Source organism: Pleurodeles waltl, chromosome 5 (assembly GCF_031143425.1).
Source record: "Pleurodeles waltl isolate 20211129_DDA chromosome 5, aPleWal1.hap1.20221129, whole genome shotgun sequence".
NCBI classification, from domain to species: Eukaryota; Metazoa; Chordata; class Amphibia; order Caudata; family Salamandridae; genus Pleurodeles; species Pleurodeles waltl.
Genome location: NC_090444.1, coordinates 381,548,740 through 381,567,402, shown reverse-complemented (window position 1 = coordinate 381,567,402; position 18,663 = coordinate 381,548,740). Strand labels below are relative to the sequence as shown.

The following is an 18,663-nucleotide window of genomic DNA, read 5'->3' as shown; positions in this document are numbered from 1 at the left end:
CAAGGCACTGCTCTGCTCCCTTTGATGTTTTTTTTAACACAAGCTCTTCTGGGTAACTTTTATGGTTAGAGTGGATTGTGCCACATGCCACAGTGCCCACCATGAACGTTTCCTCAAATAATTGCACACCTGTGTAGAAATCATCCACATCTAAATGTTGACCTTTATTAAAAAACATTCTGACACGTTCTCACACAATTGTTTCTCTGACTTCAAAAGTGGAAGGGCAGACGGGGGGGGAGGGAGGGGAGGTGGTGAGGACTGCTCAGTTGAAGAATCCCTACCAGCGTGCACCCTAAAATTATACACCTATCCAGTAGTACTTTCACACAGCAAATAAATCTCAATACCATAATGTGCTCTCTTGCTGGAAATGTATTGTCTGGAAACCAAACAGGACCAGAGACCCGTCTGCAGAAATAGAGCGCCGGGACACCTGAGTAGCTGTGCGCTAGAGAAGTACTCTGCAATCATTCACTCGTATATCTTTCCCGGAAACATAGATCTCTGAGAAGTGATCTACTAAATGGTCAAGAACCTGACCAATCTTGAAGAGACGGTCACAAACAGGGTGAGCTTGTGGCAATGCAGTAGCATATTCCACAAAATTGTAGCATCCTCTGCTGAAGCAAATCCCAGCCTCAGCTCATGGCTGCTGGAAATGTAGCAGTTGCCATCAAGAGACTAGTAGATCAAGATACATTGTGTGTTTTTTTTTTTTTAGCAATCCCATCAACAAAGTTTAAACCTCAAAATTGCTTAATCTCGTGAAGATTTGTGGGAGTCCACCGAGTAGCTCTCAATTGAGTCTTAAGCGTGGTACTTTTGTCCCTCAAAAACTGTTATGCATGTCAATACGTCTGCTCTACAGTATCATCCAAAAACACATCATAAATAAACAGTTGGAAAAAATTGAAAGGCAAAAATGTTCTCTGTATTGACTCTACACCCAGCAACACCACTAAAGGCAGGCAAAACAGGGTTCAGCACTACCAATGGGAAACCTTCCAGCACCTGTCTTCAATCCAGCCTGCTCCTGCTGCTCTACTGGGATAAAGCCCTCCTCTACAAATGGGACCTCATCAGCACCAATAGTGGAATCCTTATGAAATGATTCCTGTTGAATAGAAAAGTAAATTCCAGAATATTCAACTTGATCCTCTGCCTCGGATGCATAGTAAGTTTCAGATCCATCTTCAGAAGCCGACTAAAAAAGCAAGGCAACAAACTACTGATCAGTTAGCCTATGGGCAGCCAAAACTCTTACCAGTGAAACGCAACAACAATAAGCAATACTTTCAAATTTTAACTCAACAAATTGTGGCTGTATCAACCAGTAAATATAACTATTGACATACAATCTAGAAAACAACTATCAATACAAACCACACAATCAACTTTATACTCGAAAAAACTACTTCTCACTTGCCACAGGCCACTAGACTGAAGATCAGTTGCACTTGCTCTGCACGGATACAGTAAGCACAAACATCTTTCACAAATCCAAAGTGAATTTGACACAAAAAAACAGATGCTTAATATGCTGCAAATATTAGGGAGGGACCACAATCCTAGTCAGGGTAAGGCAGATACACAACCTAAATTAACCTATGCTCACCCTCTGGTAGCTTGGCACAGAGCAGGCATGCTTAACTAAGAAGGCAATGTGTATAATTATTGTGCAACACTTATTTACAGTAACCATGAAAGACACATAAAGACATTACCAGTTCAGAAGAGTTGATACCTGATTAAAACAAGACAAAAATCCAATAGGCAGAAGTCAAGATAAGAATTTTTTAAGATTAAATGCAAAAACAGTGCTTAGAAGTCGCTAATTGTCAAAAGGTTAATTGAGGTCGCGAGGACCGGTACAAATCCAAAATCCAGGCCGACTGGGATGGAGAGTAGGCTGACTGCAGAACCCTCGCAGGGTCTTCTGAACAGTTCCTCTGGTGAAGTGATGTCGTTGGTGAGAGAGACAATGCATCTGTTTTTACCATGCCTGTGCACTGCGTCATCATTGGGCTTCTGTGTAAGTGGATGTGTTGTCGCCAGGCCATGCAGACTGCGATCTACTGTTGTCATGCAGCCCCTGCATCTGCGTCGAAGGTGCCCTTGGGGCTAACCAGGGCCTACCTTAGGGTGCCCTACATGTAATTAAAAAGGTAGTGGGTACACTTTCCAAGTCAAAATGGCAGTTAAAACTGCACATACATGCTCTGCAGTGGTAGGCCTGAGACATTTGCAAGGCCACTTTAGCGGGTAGCACAATCCGTGTGCAAGAGCACTAGTAGCATTTAATTTACAGGCCCTGGGCGCATATACTGCACTTTACTAGGCACTTACAGTTAAAGTAAATATGCCAATTGGGACAAAGCTAATGTTACAATGTTATAGAGAACAAGAGCACCTGCATTTAAGCACTGGTTTGCTATGGTGAAGTGTTCAGATTCGCAAAAGTAGAGTCTGAAAACAGGAGGTCAGAGAGCAAAGAGTTAGGGACCACCATGCCCAGGATGCCAGACCTAACGTGGTCAATTCTGAAAGTGCCCTTTGCCGAAAGGGCTTCTTTCCCCAACATCGATAAATACATATTCCCTGGTGTCTTGTAGTTTTGAGCTCCCCTTTGGGACAGATCGACCTGAACAATTGCTGCTATGCAACGGGAGGGGAGTGGCACATAAGGCAAAAGATGTCCCAATATTTTGGGGAAGCGACCCTTCCCCAAGGGGCTGCTCCCGGACATGCATACATACAAAATCCATGGTGTCTAGTGGCCCCCCACCTATATTTATGAGGACCAGCCATTGACCGTAATGAAGTGTGTATTTAATATTCTAACTCCATGTGCGCTTTGATAGTAGGGAAGGTTAGAATGCAGACCGAGGCAAATATAACTAAATTAAAGGAAAAAGAAATATGGATAGCAAGGAACGTGGATCCTGGGGAAAAGCAATGCTCTTGGCTGGCTGCAGTGTCGCAGGAAAGCTGTGGCTGCCATTTTCTTTCTTTCTTGGGCCAGAGAAGGGGTAGAAAATAGGTAAACACATAAGGGGTCAGGATACAGGTTTCCAGACTCCTTAGGACACATGGTGGGGTCCCTTAGGGACCCCTCATGGGCAAAACATTGCCCTTTTTCCTGCATGAATCACTGGTCCACCACAGGGCTCAGCACAACCCATATTGTAAATCCATGACCAATATGTGAAACCAAAGCAAAATAAAATAATAAAAAAAAAAAAAAAAAAAAACATTTACTCCTGAAAACCCAGTCGCGCATAGCCTAAGACTGTCTGCAGCGTAGGGTTGGGTGTATGTGGAGGGGTTAGCCACATGCCGGGCCCTGTGGCCAGCCCTTTGGCCGTGCACAGTGTTGGTCATATTAACATACAGTAATTATATATAACTTTATGTTTTAAAAAAAAAAAATCACAGAGAAAACCAAAGGTTAGTGACCGTTATAGCTAGGTTGTTTAACCCTAAAAAGTTATAGTTATACGTACAGTTATACTTATCTGAAGGAGCTAAAATGTGTTCCGTGAAGTAACTTTAGGCCACAAGTTTCTTAACATAAGTAGAACTAGAACTGCCCAATTTCTGTTGTTTTGTATGGTTACAACGTCAACCTAACTAAAAAGTCCCTGTAAGCTTTGGTTTTCGGAGTGTAAATATATCTGTGTGTGTGTGTGTGTGTGTGTGTATATATGTGTGTGTGTGTGTGTGTGTGTATATATATATATATATATTGTGTATATGTACATACATGTGTTATAAATATACATCTTAAATGTGGATTTCGCTCAAGAGAATTGTTGAACTGAATTGTGCATGACATTTTTCATTCAATGTGAACTTGCTGTATGCTTGATGCCTAGAAGCTGATTAACCTTAAACAGAAACTGCAGTCCTACTCCTTACCCCTTTTGTGAGCCAAATAACATTACCAAGAAAGAATTAATGAACCAACTGTTGCTGAAAAAGATCCTCATTGAACTTAGGGAAGGCCTCTCTCCATCCTCTCTCATTACAGTATCTGGGTCTTCACCGTTCAGCCACAGAAATGTAGGCTGTGCGCTTCCACGGTATGTAGAAACTGTCCTTATCCTCCAACGTGTGCCATGCTAAACTAGGGCCATCCAAAATGGATCCCATGTAGTCACTGATTAGATTCAACTTTGCATATAAGATAGCAATGCTAGGTTCTGGGCATTAGCAAAATGGCAGAACCTTACATTAGAGAAGTCAATAGGCCATTTTCTCTGTGACACAGAGGAAAAAGCTCTGTTCATACTACTGATTCACAAGATAGGTTACACAACCACTACCGCTTTCTGATGTACCCTGTGCATGGCCACTAGTCCTTTGCTGGTTATGGGGGCGCGCCTGGTGTGCCTCCAGGTCAAAGAACAGGTTCTGGATGTCACATTGTCACATCGTAGTGGCAGGCCCAGGCTTTTGTGCACACATTAGAGTAGCATGAGTCCAGAGCCAAACAAAGTGAGTATACCAGTTTTACAGGCTGTTAGGCACTCTGGGCAGGGACACATGCTCATTTGCCATGCAGATGACATTCCTGTGCTAAGCGATATCAGTCTATACCCAAATGTATTTAAATAGGATATTGGTGAGTAGGGCACGCTTAGTTTGTGATGTTTCATTAGTTCTAGAAGGACTAGAAGTGCTGCTATGACTACAGTTCATGGCTCCTGTGTGGGTATTAAATTGTCCATATTTACATCTTTGTTTGAGTTTATCATTGTATTAAACTGAGCCTGCAAGAACATGGTAAACTAAGGAATATGATTGCAGTATGAATCTGTAAATTGTCTATAACATAATCTATAGCCCTGCTGCTCGAACCTGTGAAGTCTGTTTTAGCCCTAGGGCATAGCACTGCTCGATAAACCTTTGATTTGACACCCCACCACACTTACACACACTCTCTCTTCCCCCCCCCCTCGCTCTTGCTCTCTCCCCCCCTCGCTCTTGCTCTCTCCCCCCCTCGCTCTTGCTCTCTCCCCCCCTCGCTCTTGCTCTCTCCCCCCCTCGCTCTTGCTCTCTCCCCCCCTCGCTCTTGCTCTCTCCCCCCCTCGCTCTTGCTCTCTCCCCCCCCTCGCTCTTGCTCTCTCCCCCCCTCGCTCTTGCTCTCTCCCCCCCTCGCTCTTGCTCTCTCCCCCCCTCGCTCTTGCTCTCTCCCCCCCTCGCTCTTGCTCTCTCCCCCCCTCGCTCTTGCTCTCTCCCCCCCTCGCTCTTGCTCTCTCCCCCCCTCGCTCTTGCTCTCTCCCCCCCTCGCTCTTGCTCTCTCCCCCCCTCGCTCTTGCTCTCTCCCCCCCTCGCTCTTGCTCTCTCCCCCCCTCGCTCTTGCTCTCTCCCCCCCTCGCTCTTGCTCTCTCCCCCCCTCGCTCTTGCTCTCTCCCCCCCTCGCTCTTGCTCTCTCCCCCCCTCGCTCTTGCTCTCTCCCCCCCTCGCTCTTGCTCTCTCCCCCCTCGCTCTTGCTCTCTCCCCCCTCGCTCTTGCTCTCTCCCCCCTCGCTCTTGCTCTCTCCCCCCTCGCTCTTGCTCTCTCCCCCCTCGCTCTTGCTCTCTCCCCCCTCGCTCTTGCTCTCTCCCCCCCCCTCGCTCTTGCTCTCTCCCCCCCCCTCGCTCTTGCTCTCTCCCCCCCCCTCGCTCTTGCTCTCTCCCCCCCCCTCGCTCTTGCTCTCTCCCCCCCCCCTCGCTCTTGCTCTCTCCCCCCCCCTCGCTCTTGCTCTCTCCCCCCCCCTCGCTCTTGCTCTCTCCCCCCCCTCGCTCTTGCTCTCTCCCCCCCCCTCGCTCTTGCTCTCTCCCCCCCCTCGCTCTTGCTCTCTCCCCCCTCGCTCTTGCTCTCCCCCCCCCCTCGCTCTTGCTCTCTCCCCCCCCCTCGCTCTTGCTCTCTCCCCCCCCCTCGCTCTTGCTCTCTCCCCCCCCCTCGCTCTTGCTCTCTCCCCCCCCCCTCGCTCTTGCTCTCTCCCCCCCCCTCGCTCTTGCTCTCTCCCCCCCCTCGCTCTTGCTCTCTCCCCCCCTCGCTCTTGCTCTCTCCCCCCCCTCGCTCTTGCTCTCTCCCCCCCTCGCTCTTGCTCTCTCCCCCCCTCGCTCTTGCTCTCTCCCCCCTCGCTCTTGCTCTCTCCCCCCCTCGCTCTTGCTCTCTCCCCCCCCCTCGCTCTTGCTCTCTCCCCCCCTCGCTCTTGCTCTCTCCCCCCCTCGCTCTTGCTCTCCCCCCCCCTCGCTCTTGCTCTCCCCCCCCCTCGCTCTTGCTCTCCCCCCCCCCTCGCTCTTGCTCTCTCCCCCCCTCGCTCTTGCTCTCTCCCCCCCTCGCTCTTGCTCTCTCCCCCCCTCGCTCTTGCTCTCTCCCCCCCTCGCTCTTGCTCTCTCCCCCCCTCGCTCTTGCTCTCTCCCCCCCTCGCTCTTGCTCTCTCCCCCCCTCGCTCTTGCTCTCTCCCCCCCCTCGCTCTTGCTCTCTCCCCCCCCTCGCTCTTGCTCTCTCCCCCCCCTCGCTCTTGCTCTCTCCCCCCCTCGCTCTTGCTCTCTCCCCCCCTCGCTCTTGCTCTCTCCCCCCCTCGCTCTTGCTCTCTCCCCCCCTCGCTCTTGCTCTCTCCCCCCCTCGCTCTTGCTCTCTCCCCCCCTCGCTCTTGCTCTCTCCCCCCCCTCGCTCTTGCTCTCTCCCCCCCCTCGCTCTTGCTCTCTCCCCCCCCTCGCTCTTGCTCTCTCCCCCCCCTCGCTCTTGCTCTCTCCCCTCCTCGCTCTTGCTCTCTCCCCCCCTCCTCGCTCTTGCTCTCTCCCCCCCCCTCGCTCTTGCTCTCTCCCCCCCCCTCGCTCTTGCTCTCTCCCCCCCCCTCGCTCTTGCTCTCTCCCCCCCCTCGCTCTTGCTCTCTCCCCCCCCTCGCTCTTGCTCTCTCCCCCCCCTCGCTCTTGCTCTCTCCCCCCCCCTCGCTCTTGCTCTCTCCCCCCCCCTCGCTCTTGCTCTCTCCCCCCCCCCCTCGCTCTTGCTCTCTCCCCCCCCCCCCTCGCTCTTGCTCTCTCCCCCCCCCCCCTCGCTCTTGCTCTCTCCCCCCCCCCCCTCGCTCTCTTGCTCTCTTCCCCCTCATAAGATCCATAAAGTATGTTTTGAGTGCTGTTTTCTCACGTTTCAAAAATTGTATTTTAATACAATTGATTTTTAGTTTTCCACAGGCATCGGCTTCCTACATTCTGCTACAGTTTGCACAATATGGCAACATTTTAAAGCATGTGGTAAGACTACTGAAACACCAATAATGAGCTATGTAATTTATTGTTTATAGTTTAAGCAGTTGTCCCCCCATTTCCTCTTTGCAGATGTCGAACACAGGAAATTGGATGCACGTTCAATACCAGTCCAAATTGCAGGCCAGGAAAGCCTTGAGCAAAGATGGAAGGGTGTTTGGTGAATCTATCATGGTTGGAGTAAAGCCTTGCATAGATAAAGTAAGTCCTTTATTGTTTAGGTTTGTATATACTGTATCTATTTTAGAGCTGGTTGCCTCCCTCTTTATCAAACTCATTAAAAAAATAAATGCTAGGTAGAGGGTTATCAGGAACCTAGCTATGTTTCTTGAGCTTGTGGATGCTGTTTGACTGGAGCAATAACTCTTGCTTTTGAAAGCACAGTCAAGCCTTTGTAATGTTTTCCTCACACCTGCAAATTAATAATACATATCCTTCCAGCCTCCTGGGTCCTCTGCAGTTTTACATTTTGCTCAAGAAGAATGGGTATTTCAGCCATTACTTAATTTGTAAAAGAATAAGTGGCAGGACTCTCATCAGAAGGCCACTTCGGCTTGCACTGCCCATTGCTGCTGTCCACGCTGCCAATTACTGCAGCAACACAGCTGCTAGCCATCACACTTCAAGTGTGACAATTCTGACTATTCGGGCCCCCAAAATGGTAAGGATGGCGTTGGCTGCAGGTTTAATGTAATTTATATTGTATATTTTATTAATAAACTGTTTTGCTCTCCTCTTTAAACTAGACAAACAGCGCCACCATGTGGCAGACTGTCATAAGTACTGGGGCAAACAATTAAGTGCTGGTTCCCGCACCGGAAACCGCCAGCTCAATTTAAGCAGTCATTATAGTGAATGTGACTTGTAGGCATGCTTCCTTCTTTGCATGTGTGCATTTGGCCTTATAAAGGCTGCCTTTCCTCCAAATTGATGTCCTTTGTGATGTAATGGCCACTGTCCTGCTTGCCAATAATTTTAAATGCAGGGATTTCCTCCTTCAAGTCTTGAAAACCTGTTTTTAATAAAGGTCTACCAGAGGGAGTCTTTTAAAAAAAATAATAATAATAATCTTGTGGTATTGCAACGAGGAAGGGAAGAGGTTACTCTGTATTACACCTCCTTAATCTGGTCTGTCATTAGTTTGGTTCCCATAGCCTCCCTCCTGCTACCCATAAAATTCAGTGAATCTTATGGAGGTTATGATTTCTAGTGTGCAGTACCAAAAGTAGGTAGTGGATTCACATCTGTGAATCTTTTAGCTAGACCATATCCAAATGATTTCAGCAGAACTAGCTGACGCGAAGTATTGATGGAAGTGTTGGAGAACTATGAAGGATGAATGAGCTTCTATTCAGCAATTCTGCATGATACTTTTGGTGACCGTTACAGAAATGAGAGGTTTTAGTCTGAAGCTTCAAATCTTTGGGCTGGTGTGTGCTGTCGATATGGTTATATTGCTTGTATTCTCTAGTTGCCTAGATTTGTCTACTTACTTGCTGAGGCTTGATGTTAGACAAAATCTCTTTGCCAGCTGCCTTCCTCTTTATTAGGGTGCAATATTGCTTTATGAAGTCCCCGAAATGATACGAAAGATAATTTACCTTAAGTAGAAGTGACTTGCCACAGTTTCATTTATTCTTCTCACTAAGTTGAACTAAATACTACCAGGGAGTTCTGTTCTGTTATCAAACTATGCACTTTAGTGCTTTTTTACAGGTTTTCAAAATGCAGGGTTTAATTTTTGCTTGTTTGTGTCTCAACTTGAGAACCTGTGGCATACTCTGTCTTAACCGATGTTCTATACAAAGTGTGCATGTAGTGCAGGCTTTAGATCTAAACCCAATAGGAGCATTCATCCATTGTCTACTTCTCCTTTAAACACTACCTTCTTGTCTCAAAGTATGCCAGGCTGCCTATTTAAAGCCACCATATTAGTTCCTCCCTTCAATCAAATGAATCCCTCCAAATTATATTTTGCATTTATTAAGAAAGAGTGCTAGGGTGTTGCTCTTGCACTGGACCATCGTTATTGTGTGCCAACATCTTCACTCCCACTGATCAAATAATCAAGATCAAATACCTAGGTTGCTCGAACTGCCTTTTAGGGCCTTAGAAATTAAAGGTATTATGATAATGCTGGTCCTGACACCATGCTAGTTTGGGCCTTCCCTTCTGAGTTAAATTCAGAGTTCAGTTTCAGCTTTGGCCCAGAGCACTTGCTTCACAGATTGTGTCCTGTAGAGTATGCTTTGGCCAGTTGTGCTCAGCAATGCTGAGAGCCTGCGATACAGGATGACCAGACTATGCCTTAGCCTGTTTTGGTTCATAACTTTTATTCTTCAGGATGTTATCAGATATTTGGTCGCTAAGACTAACTTGAGGTGATTTTTTTTTTTTTTTAATCACAGAAACATTGATGAGCGAGGTATCCAAGGGCTAATTGGGCTAGGGCTAGTTGGACAAAAGGGCAATCGTTACATTGAAGACAGTTATCGCTACATTTGAGCATAGTTAGAATTTTGGATCCTACTTGGGATAAACATGATGGAAGGGGGCTGTGTTGCAGTTTATGGACTTCTGCTGCCATTTGTAAGCTGTGTGTGGACTTTTTGTTACAAACTGTCGTGTTTTTTGGTAGACCACAGCATGTGTTCTACACAGACAGTTATAGCGATTAATCAAGCTTGGTGATGTGGAGACCCTTGGGTCATATGGTCTCCTCATCCATACAGTTACCTATGCCAGCATGAATGCAAGAAATGCAGATGAAGATGTCTTCTTCTCCGTGTGATCACTGCATGGATCTTCTTCACACAATACTTCATTGGCACCCCGTAATGCTTTCAACAGAATTTAGAAGGGCAGCTTTCGGAGCTCTATTAGGTCTATGTGCAGGGTTGTTTTTCTTTTTTTTTTTTTTCCTCACAGACCACCTAATCGTATATTTCATTTGTCTTCAGTCTCAGGCTAAACCCTATCTGACTTAATTTTTTTTTTTTTTGCTATGCATGGAAAGGTCTTCAGGCATTGCAACTGTTTTTTGCCTGCAAAATGAGCAACTACTCCAGAGTTTGCCAGACGACCCCTGACGTTAGGGTGGGGCAATCTCATCCATCACCAGTTTCGAACTTTGCATAAGTCCACTCGTTTCCGTACCTATCTATCTATCTTTTTTTTTTTTTCTCTTTTTTTCTCCACATGGGTGAGGTTGGATGTTATTTACCATATACATTTTTGGCATTTACGTTTATGCATTTGTTTTCATCAAGTGTACCTCTCTTGGTTTTTGTAATTTAGCAGCTACTCATTTTCTGTTTTTGTTTCATTGGTGGTATGGCCTCACCATTCTCCTAACAACAGCTTTAAAAAAAAATGTAGATAGTCTTTGAAAAATACCACGCTGGAAAAGTTATAAATTAACATACAGCTCTTTGCAATTCATCTCTTTTCACACTACCTCTCGAGCCCCATCCCACAAATCAGTTGCTACTTTAGTGTGTTAAGGACAGCTAATATGTTTAAGTGCCCCAGTTATTCATACAATGGCAACTGCATGCGCCTTGAGAGTGGGAATGGCCCAAGACCTATGAGGAGGACACTACACTAAACCTCTCCCTGATCTACAGATTGGCGTAGAAGAATGCAAAAGCTTGTAAGCCTATGAATGATTCAAATGGTGGAGAAGCACTGTAACTGTTAATTGAATAATTCTTCCCGAGTCAAAGCCCAAAATACTCTAACCCTTTTTCTCTTATCGACCTCGAAGCCACATTACAACTTTACTACCCAAATCTAAGGCAGCAGATCAGTGCAATCTGTAGGAATGTGCTTTCTGTTCTCAAAGTGATAAACTAAATTCTCATTTAAAGTTTTCCATAGCTGTGAAGTTTGTTTGCTGTCCAAAAGACATTCGCTTACTTGGGTCAACCAGGAGGGAAAGTGGTCCGCGCCAGTACTTCCTGTAACAGTAACTTAGCTTAAATCCCTTAATAATGCTGATCATGTTCAATGCGATGTTTGACTTGAATATTTCTTTTCAAGAGTGTGATGGAAAGCAGTGACCGGTCTTCCGCGTGTTCCACATCCTCTGTCTTCTCACCACCAGTGAGGACAATAGGCACGCCAGTGCAATCTGCAACAACTCCTAGAGCAACTACAATGCGACCACTTGCTGCGGCTTATAAAGCGTCAACCAGTGACTATCAGGTACTGATGTGTGTTGTTGGATAAGTTAACATTGTACAGTTCTTGAGTGTAATGTGCGTGGTAAAATACTTTGCTGTAGGCCTAAGTGTGTTTTATTTATTACATTCTCTCTTAAAAAATACCTTTGTACATTAAAGCTGCATTTCTCCAACAACCTACGTATTTTTTTATACAGCTCTTCAACCTCAAGTCTGCGATTTGGAAAGAACATAGAAGTTGCAAAACCCAAACCATATCGAGGGTTCTTTTGTATTTTTTTTTTTTTTTGGTATATTTTTTTATTCAACTTTTGAAGTCACCCAACTTGGGCTTTGAGGTTACTGCTAAGTGTTTTACTAGGGTACTACCTGGCTAAAAGGGGATTGGAAGATAGAGTGGCAATAGTGAGTAAGAAAAAGAACACGGTTGAGAGTAATTAAAGTGGAATAATGGACCAGTGTTGCATCAACTCCTGTTGATCTAGGCCTTTGCATACCACTGAGAGAACTGTTGACACAACAGGTTAGGCCTCATTGTTTCTACCTGACTTTGATTGTGGAGCATCGATTGAAGACATTTGCAGACTGTTTTCCACCAATAACACCGATGCACAAAAGTGCATGGACTGTTTATTTTTTAATGCTCACATCATGACCATTGTGGTAGTAACTTGTTAAGATGTTGATGGTGCTATACAACCTGCAAGTTAAGGTCACAAATAAAGAAACAAGAATGGTTTTGCGTGAGACAAGCAGTACTTGGGAACTTTAAAACTGGTACAACCTCTAACGCGCTACCAAAACGAACCACATTTAAATATCATCATAACCCGCTGGACATTGTGGAGCTCTGGGCATCATTAGACACTTCAGTGTTCAACGTCTGCGGATAAGAAAAGCATTGAGGAAAAAAACAGCAGCACTTTCCCAACCATACCACAAAAGAGTAGGATGTGCAAAGCATGTGAATCTATAACAATTCATGGTGCAGAACGATGGTGACAGATAAGTAACTTATTTAATCCAATCAGTGCTTTAGTCGTTGCCTGATTGCAGTTTCATTAGAATGTATGATCCTTGAGAACATGGCATCCCGCTTGTCCTCTCTTGAGAGACCAAGCACATCCCGAATCAGCAGGCACATTTCTGTTGACCCTGACGCTATTTACCTGTCAACACAAGATCTATATAGCATAAGGTTTAAAAAAATAATAATAATAATAATCAGTGCTCCAGCTGCTGATGCCAAAAGACGAATGATCCTTTTTCTTTTTCAAATTATTTCCTCATATCCTTCATTCCTCATATGACAAAGCTTTCATTTTGAATGCAAAGTTACTGTGTCATTTTAAAGAGGAATTCTGCATTTATAATACACTGCAGTAATAAGACGTTTTAGGTGTTATCTGCTTCTTTAGTCAAATATATGATGAGTTCCGATCGTCTTTTGACACTAGAGCTTAACTTGCAAGTTTATACTTCGTTCAACAGTGTAGGGTTATGCCACTGAATGGAATGGCAAACCTAATAACGCAAAATGATGGTTTGCAGTTAAATCAAAGGCTATACCCTTTCCATAGTTAACATAAAATTTCTTCCTAACTTTTTTTAGTATAGGGGGACCACTGCTTCAGGACTGTCTTTAGTTTTTGTTTGTTTTTTCCAAGCCATTTTGAAGGGATTAAGCACGGTCATAGACTTTTTTTTTTTTTTTTTTTTTTCGGTTTTTGGTCCTTTTTTTTTTTTTTTTTTTTTTTAAATGAAATGGTACTCATTAGTTTTTTGGGTCAGGGGTAGGTGGTGGGTTGGGTTTAAGCGAGTGGACCTCACCTGATGTGCCATTGCCCTGAACAAACTTTGCTTTTTGGAGGTATTATAAGAAGAACTGAAGAAGTTGCTTTAAGTGAAAAGACTTTGAATTGATGGAATGCTTAAATTAATCTCCATCACTGGCAATCGCTCAGGGTGTCGTCACAATCCATCATTTTTCACCAACCATGCCACCTCAGTTTGGACCTGCAAATCATGCCTTGACCCTGCTCTTCATAGCAAAATTCCAGCCTGAACTGCCAGGTCAGGTCCTCACAGAACTGGAACATAAGCAACCTTGGGCCAGTTTTGCCCCAGTTAGGGCTCTTCAGCCAGTTATAGCTTGGTTCAAGTGGCACTGTGAGCCGGGACCCAAATCTGGGCATACTTGACATACTTAGGACGTCCAATACAAAACAACAAGGTGATGGATGGAATGCTTGAATTAATCTTCGCCTCTGGCAGTCGTTCAGGCCGTATTCCAATCCATTGTTTTTCACCCACCATGGCATCTCAGTTTGGACCCAGCCATATGCAAATCATTGCAGCCTTAGTGATTAACAGTGGCTAAGATTAGTTCAAGCATTCCATCCATCACTTTTTTGTTATAGTGTTGCCCTGAGTGGGACAAGTATGCCCAGATGTGGGTCTTGTGCACACTGTCACTGGAACTAAGCTATACCCAGCTGATGAACCCATAACTAGGGTAAAACCAGTTTTGGGTTACTTGTGTTCCTGTTGGGGGAGGAGCTGGCTTGGCCTTTTGGGCTGGACTGGGTTAGTGTTGGAGCAGGTTCAAGACTGATTTGCTTATAGCTGGGTAGAAACTGAGGTGGCATGGTGCAAAAGAACCGTGGATTGGGATGCGACCTGAGTGATTACCACTGGCTGAGATTAATTCAAGCATTCCATCCATCACAATTCTTTATACAGACTGGAAGGGCAGCATGCCGTAACTCATAGTGAAATCAGCCAATGAAGTGGGTTGGCGCATTGCTTCTTGATGCATGCTTGCTTGAGTGAGTTGGAGAAAAATTTGACTGGCACAACCACAGACAAATGGATTGTGTGGCAGAAAACTCCTATAAGTAACTGTGTCAAGCACGTAACTTTAGTAAAATCAAAAGGTCTTTGCTAACAGACTTAAAAAAAGCCTATTGTTCTGGGATGGATGGATATTCTTTCTGAACAAAGTTTATTAAAAAATCTTTTAAATTAAATCCAGAATAAACGTGTTCAGAAAAATTGTCCACTTGATAAATTCACATGTATAATATTAAAGCTTTTGGTTTGTGTACAGCATGCATAGGTAGGAGAATAGGTTAGTACAGAACAGTTTCAAATGGATTTAATCTGTTATGCTGTGAAATCCCAGCGGTCAGTTAAACAAAGGACACTTAAAAAGGTATTTACAACATCGTTGTCGAATCAGCAAAAACTGCTCGACAGAATTACGCCAAGGTTTGCAGAAAGCAAGCTCTTGGTTCAGAAAGCGTGCTTTTTGTGATTTGGTGTAAATTCATTAGTTTATGAGAAATTAAGGTTCAAAATATCTATATATAATGCCACACATGAGCCGTAGGTTCCACAGATCTGAAGGCAAGATCTGGTTGGTTTCCACCACATGAACAAAAATGTGGCGCCAGCCATTTTGCAACTTGGTACACCCTCCTCTGTCATGAAAAATGATAAAAAACAAAAAAACAAATGGGGGTGTATGGGCGGATACCCGGGTCCTCTAGGGCTGGTGGGGGATTCAAAACTGCAGCCTCCTGCATCCTTTAAAAAAAAAAAAAAACGCCCCCCGTGGTCTGCTGGGCGGTGGGTGGGGGAGGAGGGGCGCAGAGCGTGGGTCGACACTAAATATTTTTGGGAGGGGCATGGTGCAGCTCACACTCAACCATCAACTCACCTAGAGCCTTATGGAGGGCCTAGGGACTTGCAGGACGGGTCTATTTCTAGGGAAGAGGGTGTGATGGGGGAGTGATTTGTAGTTACTTTAGGTCCCGCGTTATAGTTACTTGAGATAACTGGTGAATTTCAGTGGTCTTGTTAATTTAAAACAGTAGGTTTTAACAAACATTTTCACCTAACTGTAACATACCTTTATAATTTGTTTCTTTTTTGCAATGATACTGTTTTTATTTTAATTAAATTAAGATATGACGTTTCCTAATCAAAACCTCACTTTAACATTTGTTTTTTTCAGTGAATATGTTGTTGCGTAGGCTCTCATTATTCTAATGAGACTACTGGATTTTGAGCGGCCGACTCGCTCGCGGTTTGGGAGACTAAGTCTTACCCACTGCAGGTGACACGTGTCGCTCCAATCCGGGTTTTGCTCCGGAGAACTAGCAGTGCCTCACCTCTACCTGAGGGCAGGGATGGCTGGGCAGCCGAGCGCATTACATAATTGGTTTTTCAGGGAAGCCGTAGTCACTCGGGTCTCATACGTTTCTCTCAATTACATTAGTCTCCTATATACAATGACAAACGAAGGCAGTAAATGTTTCAATAATTATTTTAATGAAGCAACTGCATCCTAGATCGCAAAGCGTGAGCTGCAATAACCAGGACGTCACAGCATAACCGTATTAACATTGTGACAAGGAGAGTGAAGCATAAGAATAACGCTACCATGTTGTCAGTACACTTCTTCACCTAGAACCCAGGTTCATTTACAATCGCTCAGTGACTGTGTGCTTGGTTTTAGACCTGTACAGTGCTCTGCTGTCTTTTTGGCTAGGTCTCTGGAATACAAATGGTAAATGCATACAGTTTAAGGACCCCAGACACTCCTCTCGCTGTCTTATGCAAGTTTTAAATCTTATTCCACAGGGAAAGTCTGGTGTGCAGTGAACTCCATATGCATGCAGCTTTAGCACGTCCTTTAACAAGCGACAGTCCTAATGTCGAAAGAGCCTCGCCTCCAGAGTGCTAATTGAGAAGACAGCAGACCTGAGCTCAAGGAAAGCTAGTGGTATTTGGCAGTAAAGAGGTAGTATGTTGACCTAGCAGAATGCCAGAAGGTTGCTACTTGGATTTATCGGCCATGAGGCCCATATTTCTGATGATGGATAAAAACAACTAGCATCAGCCCTGGCAATGTGCGTTCTTCCTCAAAATGTCAAACTCTTCGGTTTTATTCTTGGAAATGTGAAAATGCATTTAACATTTGAAGGCACAGGAATGGGCACATGTACGTTACAGTACTATCTAAAAAAAAAAAAAAAACATATTTTTCAGCGTTGCCTTAATATTTATGAGCTACCAACTCCCATCTGCCTGCAGTTTGATCTTTAGAGGAGGAGTGGATCATGACAATGCCCTTGAGGCACTCTTTGTTTTCTGGCTCTGTGGCTAATCTAATCTAAAGATGAGAATGATGCAGGTTAACCTGCAGCCTCTCAACTGCTACTCTTCCCTGAGGAATGAGACTACCTCCAGCCCATGAAGTGAATCCGAGCGCTTCCAGGGTCTGCTTCCACTCCACTCCACTCCAGTACCGTTTCGGCCCAGGTTACAGCCTCTTTGCTGGATAGGTTTTAGCCCCTGCTGCAGCCCCAGATACCTTTCAGTTTTGGCTCACAAACAGTCTTGCAGTGCTGGAAACCTTAACTCGAGCACCATTATTGCAGCCCCAACTGTGCTTCAGTGTCACCTCACACCCACTCTACTGCACTGTGAGAAACCTAAGCTCGGCCTGTCTTGGTATTCAGTACCCTGCAGTGCTACCTCTGCCTGGACCTAGGTGCATACATATTTGCCAGTCATCATGGCACAATGTAAACTTGTGAAGTATTCCATTGGATTAATGCCACATGTTAAATTTGCTTCTTACAAGTCAATGGCTAAAGAGAGCAACCAATAATTCAAGGAGGTTGACCAAAGTCCTGTTCACTTTTTTTTTTGTGTTGATAGCCTGAGTTTTGTTAGCCATAAAGCTGGGATTAGCCAGACCTAAAAGTAAAAATCATCCATCGCAATAGATCGTTCCAGTCTTACTCCAGTTTTGAATGAGCTTAACCTCTTTTATCTACAGCTAGACTAGACCAACAAAGAACAGTGTCAGCTACTTATAGATGCTCAAACGCCATTACTGTACAAATATACTCACCCAAATATTGTGATGAAATGTTGTAAGATTTGAAGTCTTGGCCAGAATTACCCCCGATATTACCCAAGTCTCCATTCAGAAAACATTAATTGTAATGAATGAATGATTGGATATTTATAAAGCGCTGTCACTCCAAAAGGAGCATCGTAGCGCTGCAGAAAGAGACAGGAGAAATACACTGGCAATTACTACAATAGGGCTTTGGGATTTACAGTATCAGGGTGTACGTCTGGGATTCCAAAGATCCAGGTTTTAAGTTGCAACCGGGAAATATCTTCCAAAGTAATGAAACGTAGTGCCATGGGGAGGTTGTTCCATGCCTTTGCCCCAAGGACTGAAAAAGTCTTTCCTCCTTTTGACATGAGTCTAAATTTCGGGACCTTGTCAAGGTTGGCTGAAGAAGACCTAAGTGGATGACCGTGAATAACTTTCAGTGAGGTAATTAGCGCCCACATTTCTGTAGGCTTTGAACATGAAAGAGAATTTTGAACAAAACTCTTTTATGAATGGACAGCCAGTGTAGGACTTTAATAGCCGCGGATGCCGATGATCGCCAGGGCAGATTAAGGACTAGTCTAGCTCCTGCATGTTGGACTGTCTGTAATTATTTAATAGTCTGCTTGGAGCCTACATATTGACTATTACAATAATCCAGTCTGGAAGAGATGAGTGCCACATCCTCCAAAGGGAGAAAGGTAAAGAACTTTTTTGAGAGATTTAATAAGGCTAAAACATAATGCCATTAGGTCTTTCCTGTGGGACCATTTGGCTTCACTAAAGTTTTTTTTTTATGATGCTGAATAGCATTGGTAAGAAGCAAAAAGTTTTTGGGTAATACTGTACGGACTCTCCAAAAGATAAAGTAAAAATGTTTCTTGGTGCAATACGTTCGTACGCATGATGACATTACTTTTGTCTAGCTCATTGAGTAGGTGCACGTGGATAAGAGATGACACTTGTACATGCGTCACCATGCATGCCCTCATTCACTGAATGACGTGGGTGCTTTTTTATTTACTTTGTATACAGTTCCAATGTATCACAACCTGGCTTGGAAATTAATACAATTACATGAGGATATTTAATAAAGCTTATGGGCACTTTTGTTGAACATGCAAACGTCCTCTACAAATGGCTAGAATTAGACATAGACTGGAGAGACATGAAACCTTAAATAAAAATCGATGAAAGTAATGAAAAACATGAGTAAGAAATGCAGGTGAGAAAAGCTAAATAATTAATTCACGGCAAAATGGATTATCAATTAAGATGTGTTTACACTTTTGCTATG

The 18,663-nt window shown here is 44.4% G+C and overlaps 1 protein-coding gene across 1 annotated transcript in view; it reads left to right on the top strand.

Moving 5' to 3' along the window:
• Positions 1-18,663, top strand: part of NUP35 (nucleoporin 35) — a 140,924-nt gene that overhangs the window by 106,564 nt on the left and 15,697 nt on the right. The window contains exons 6-8 of the mRNA XM_069234130.1: positions 7,181-7,250; positions 7,335-7,463; positions 11,304-11,468. Coding sequence (XP_069090231.1) covers positions 7,181-7,250; positions 7,335-7,463; positions 11,304-11,468 — 364 coding nt within the window. The remainder of the gene's footprint in view (positions 1-7,180; positions 7,251-7,334; positions 7,464-11,303; positions 11,469-18,663) is intronic.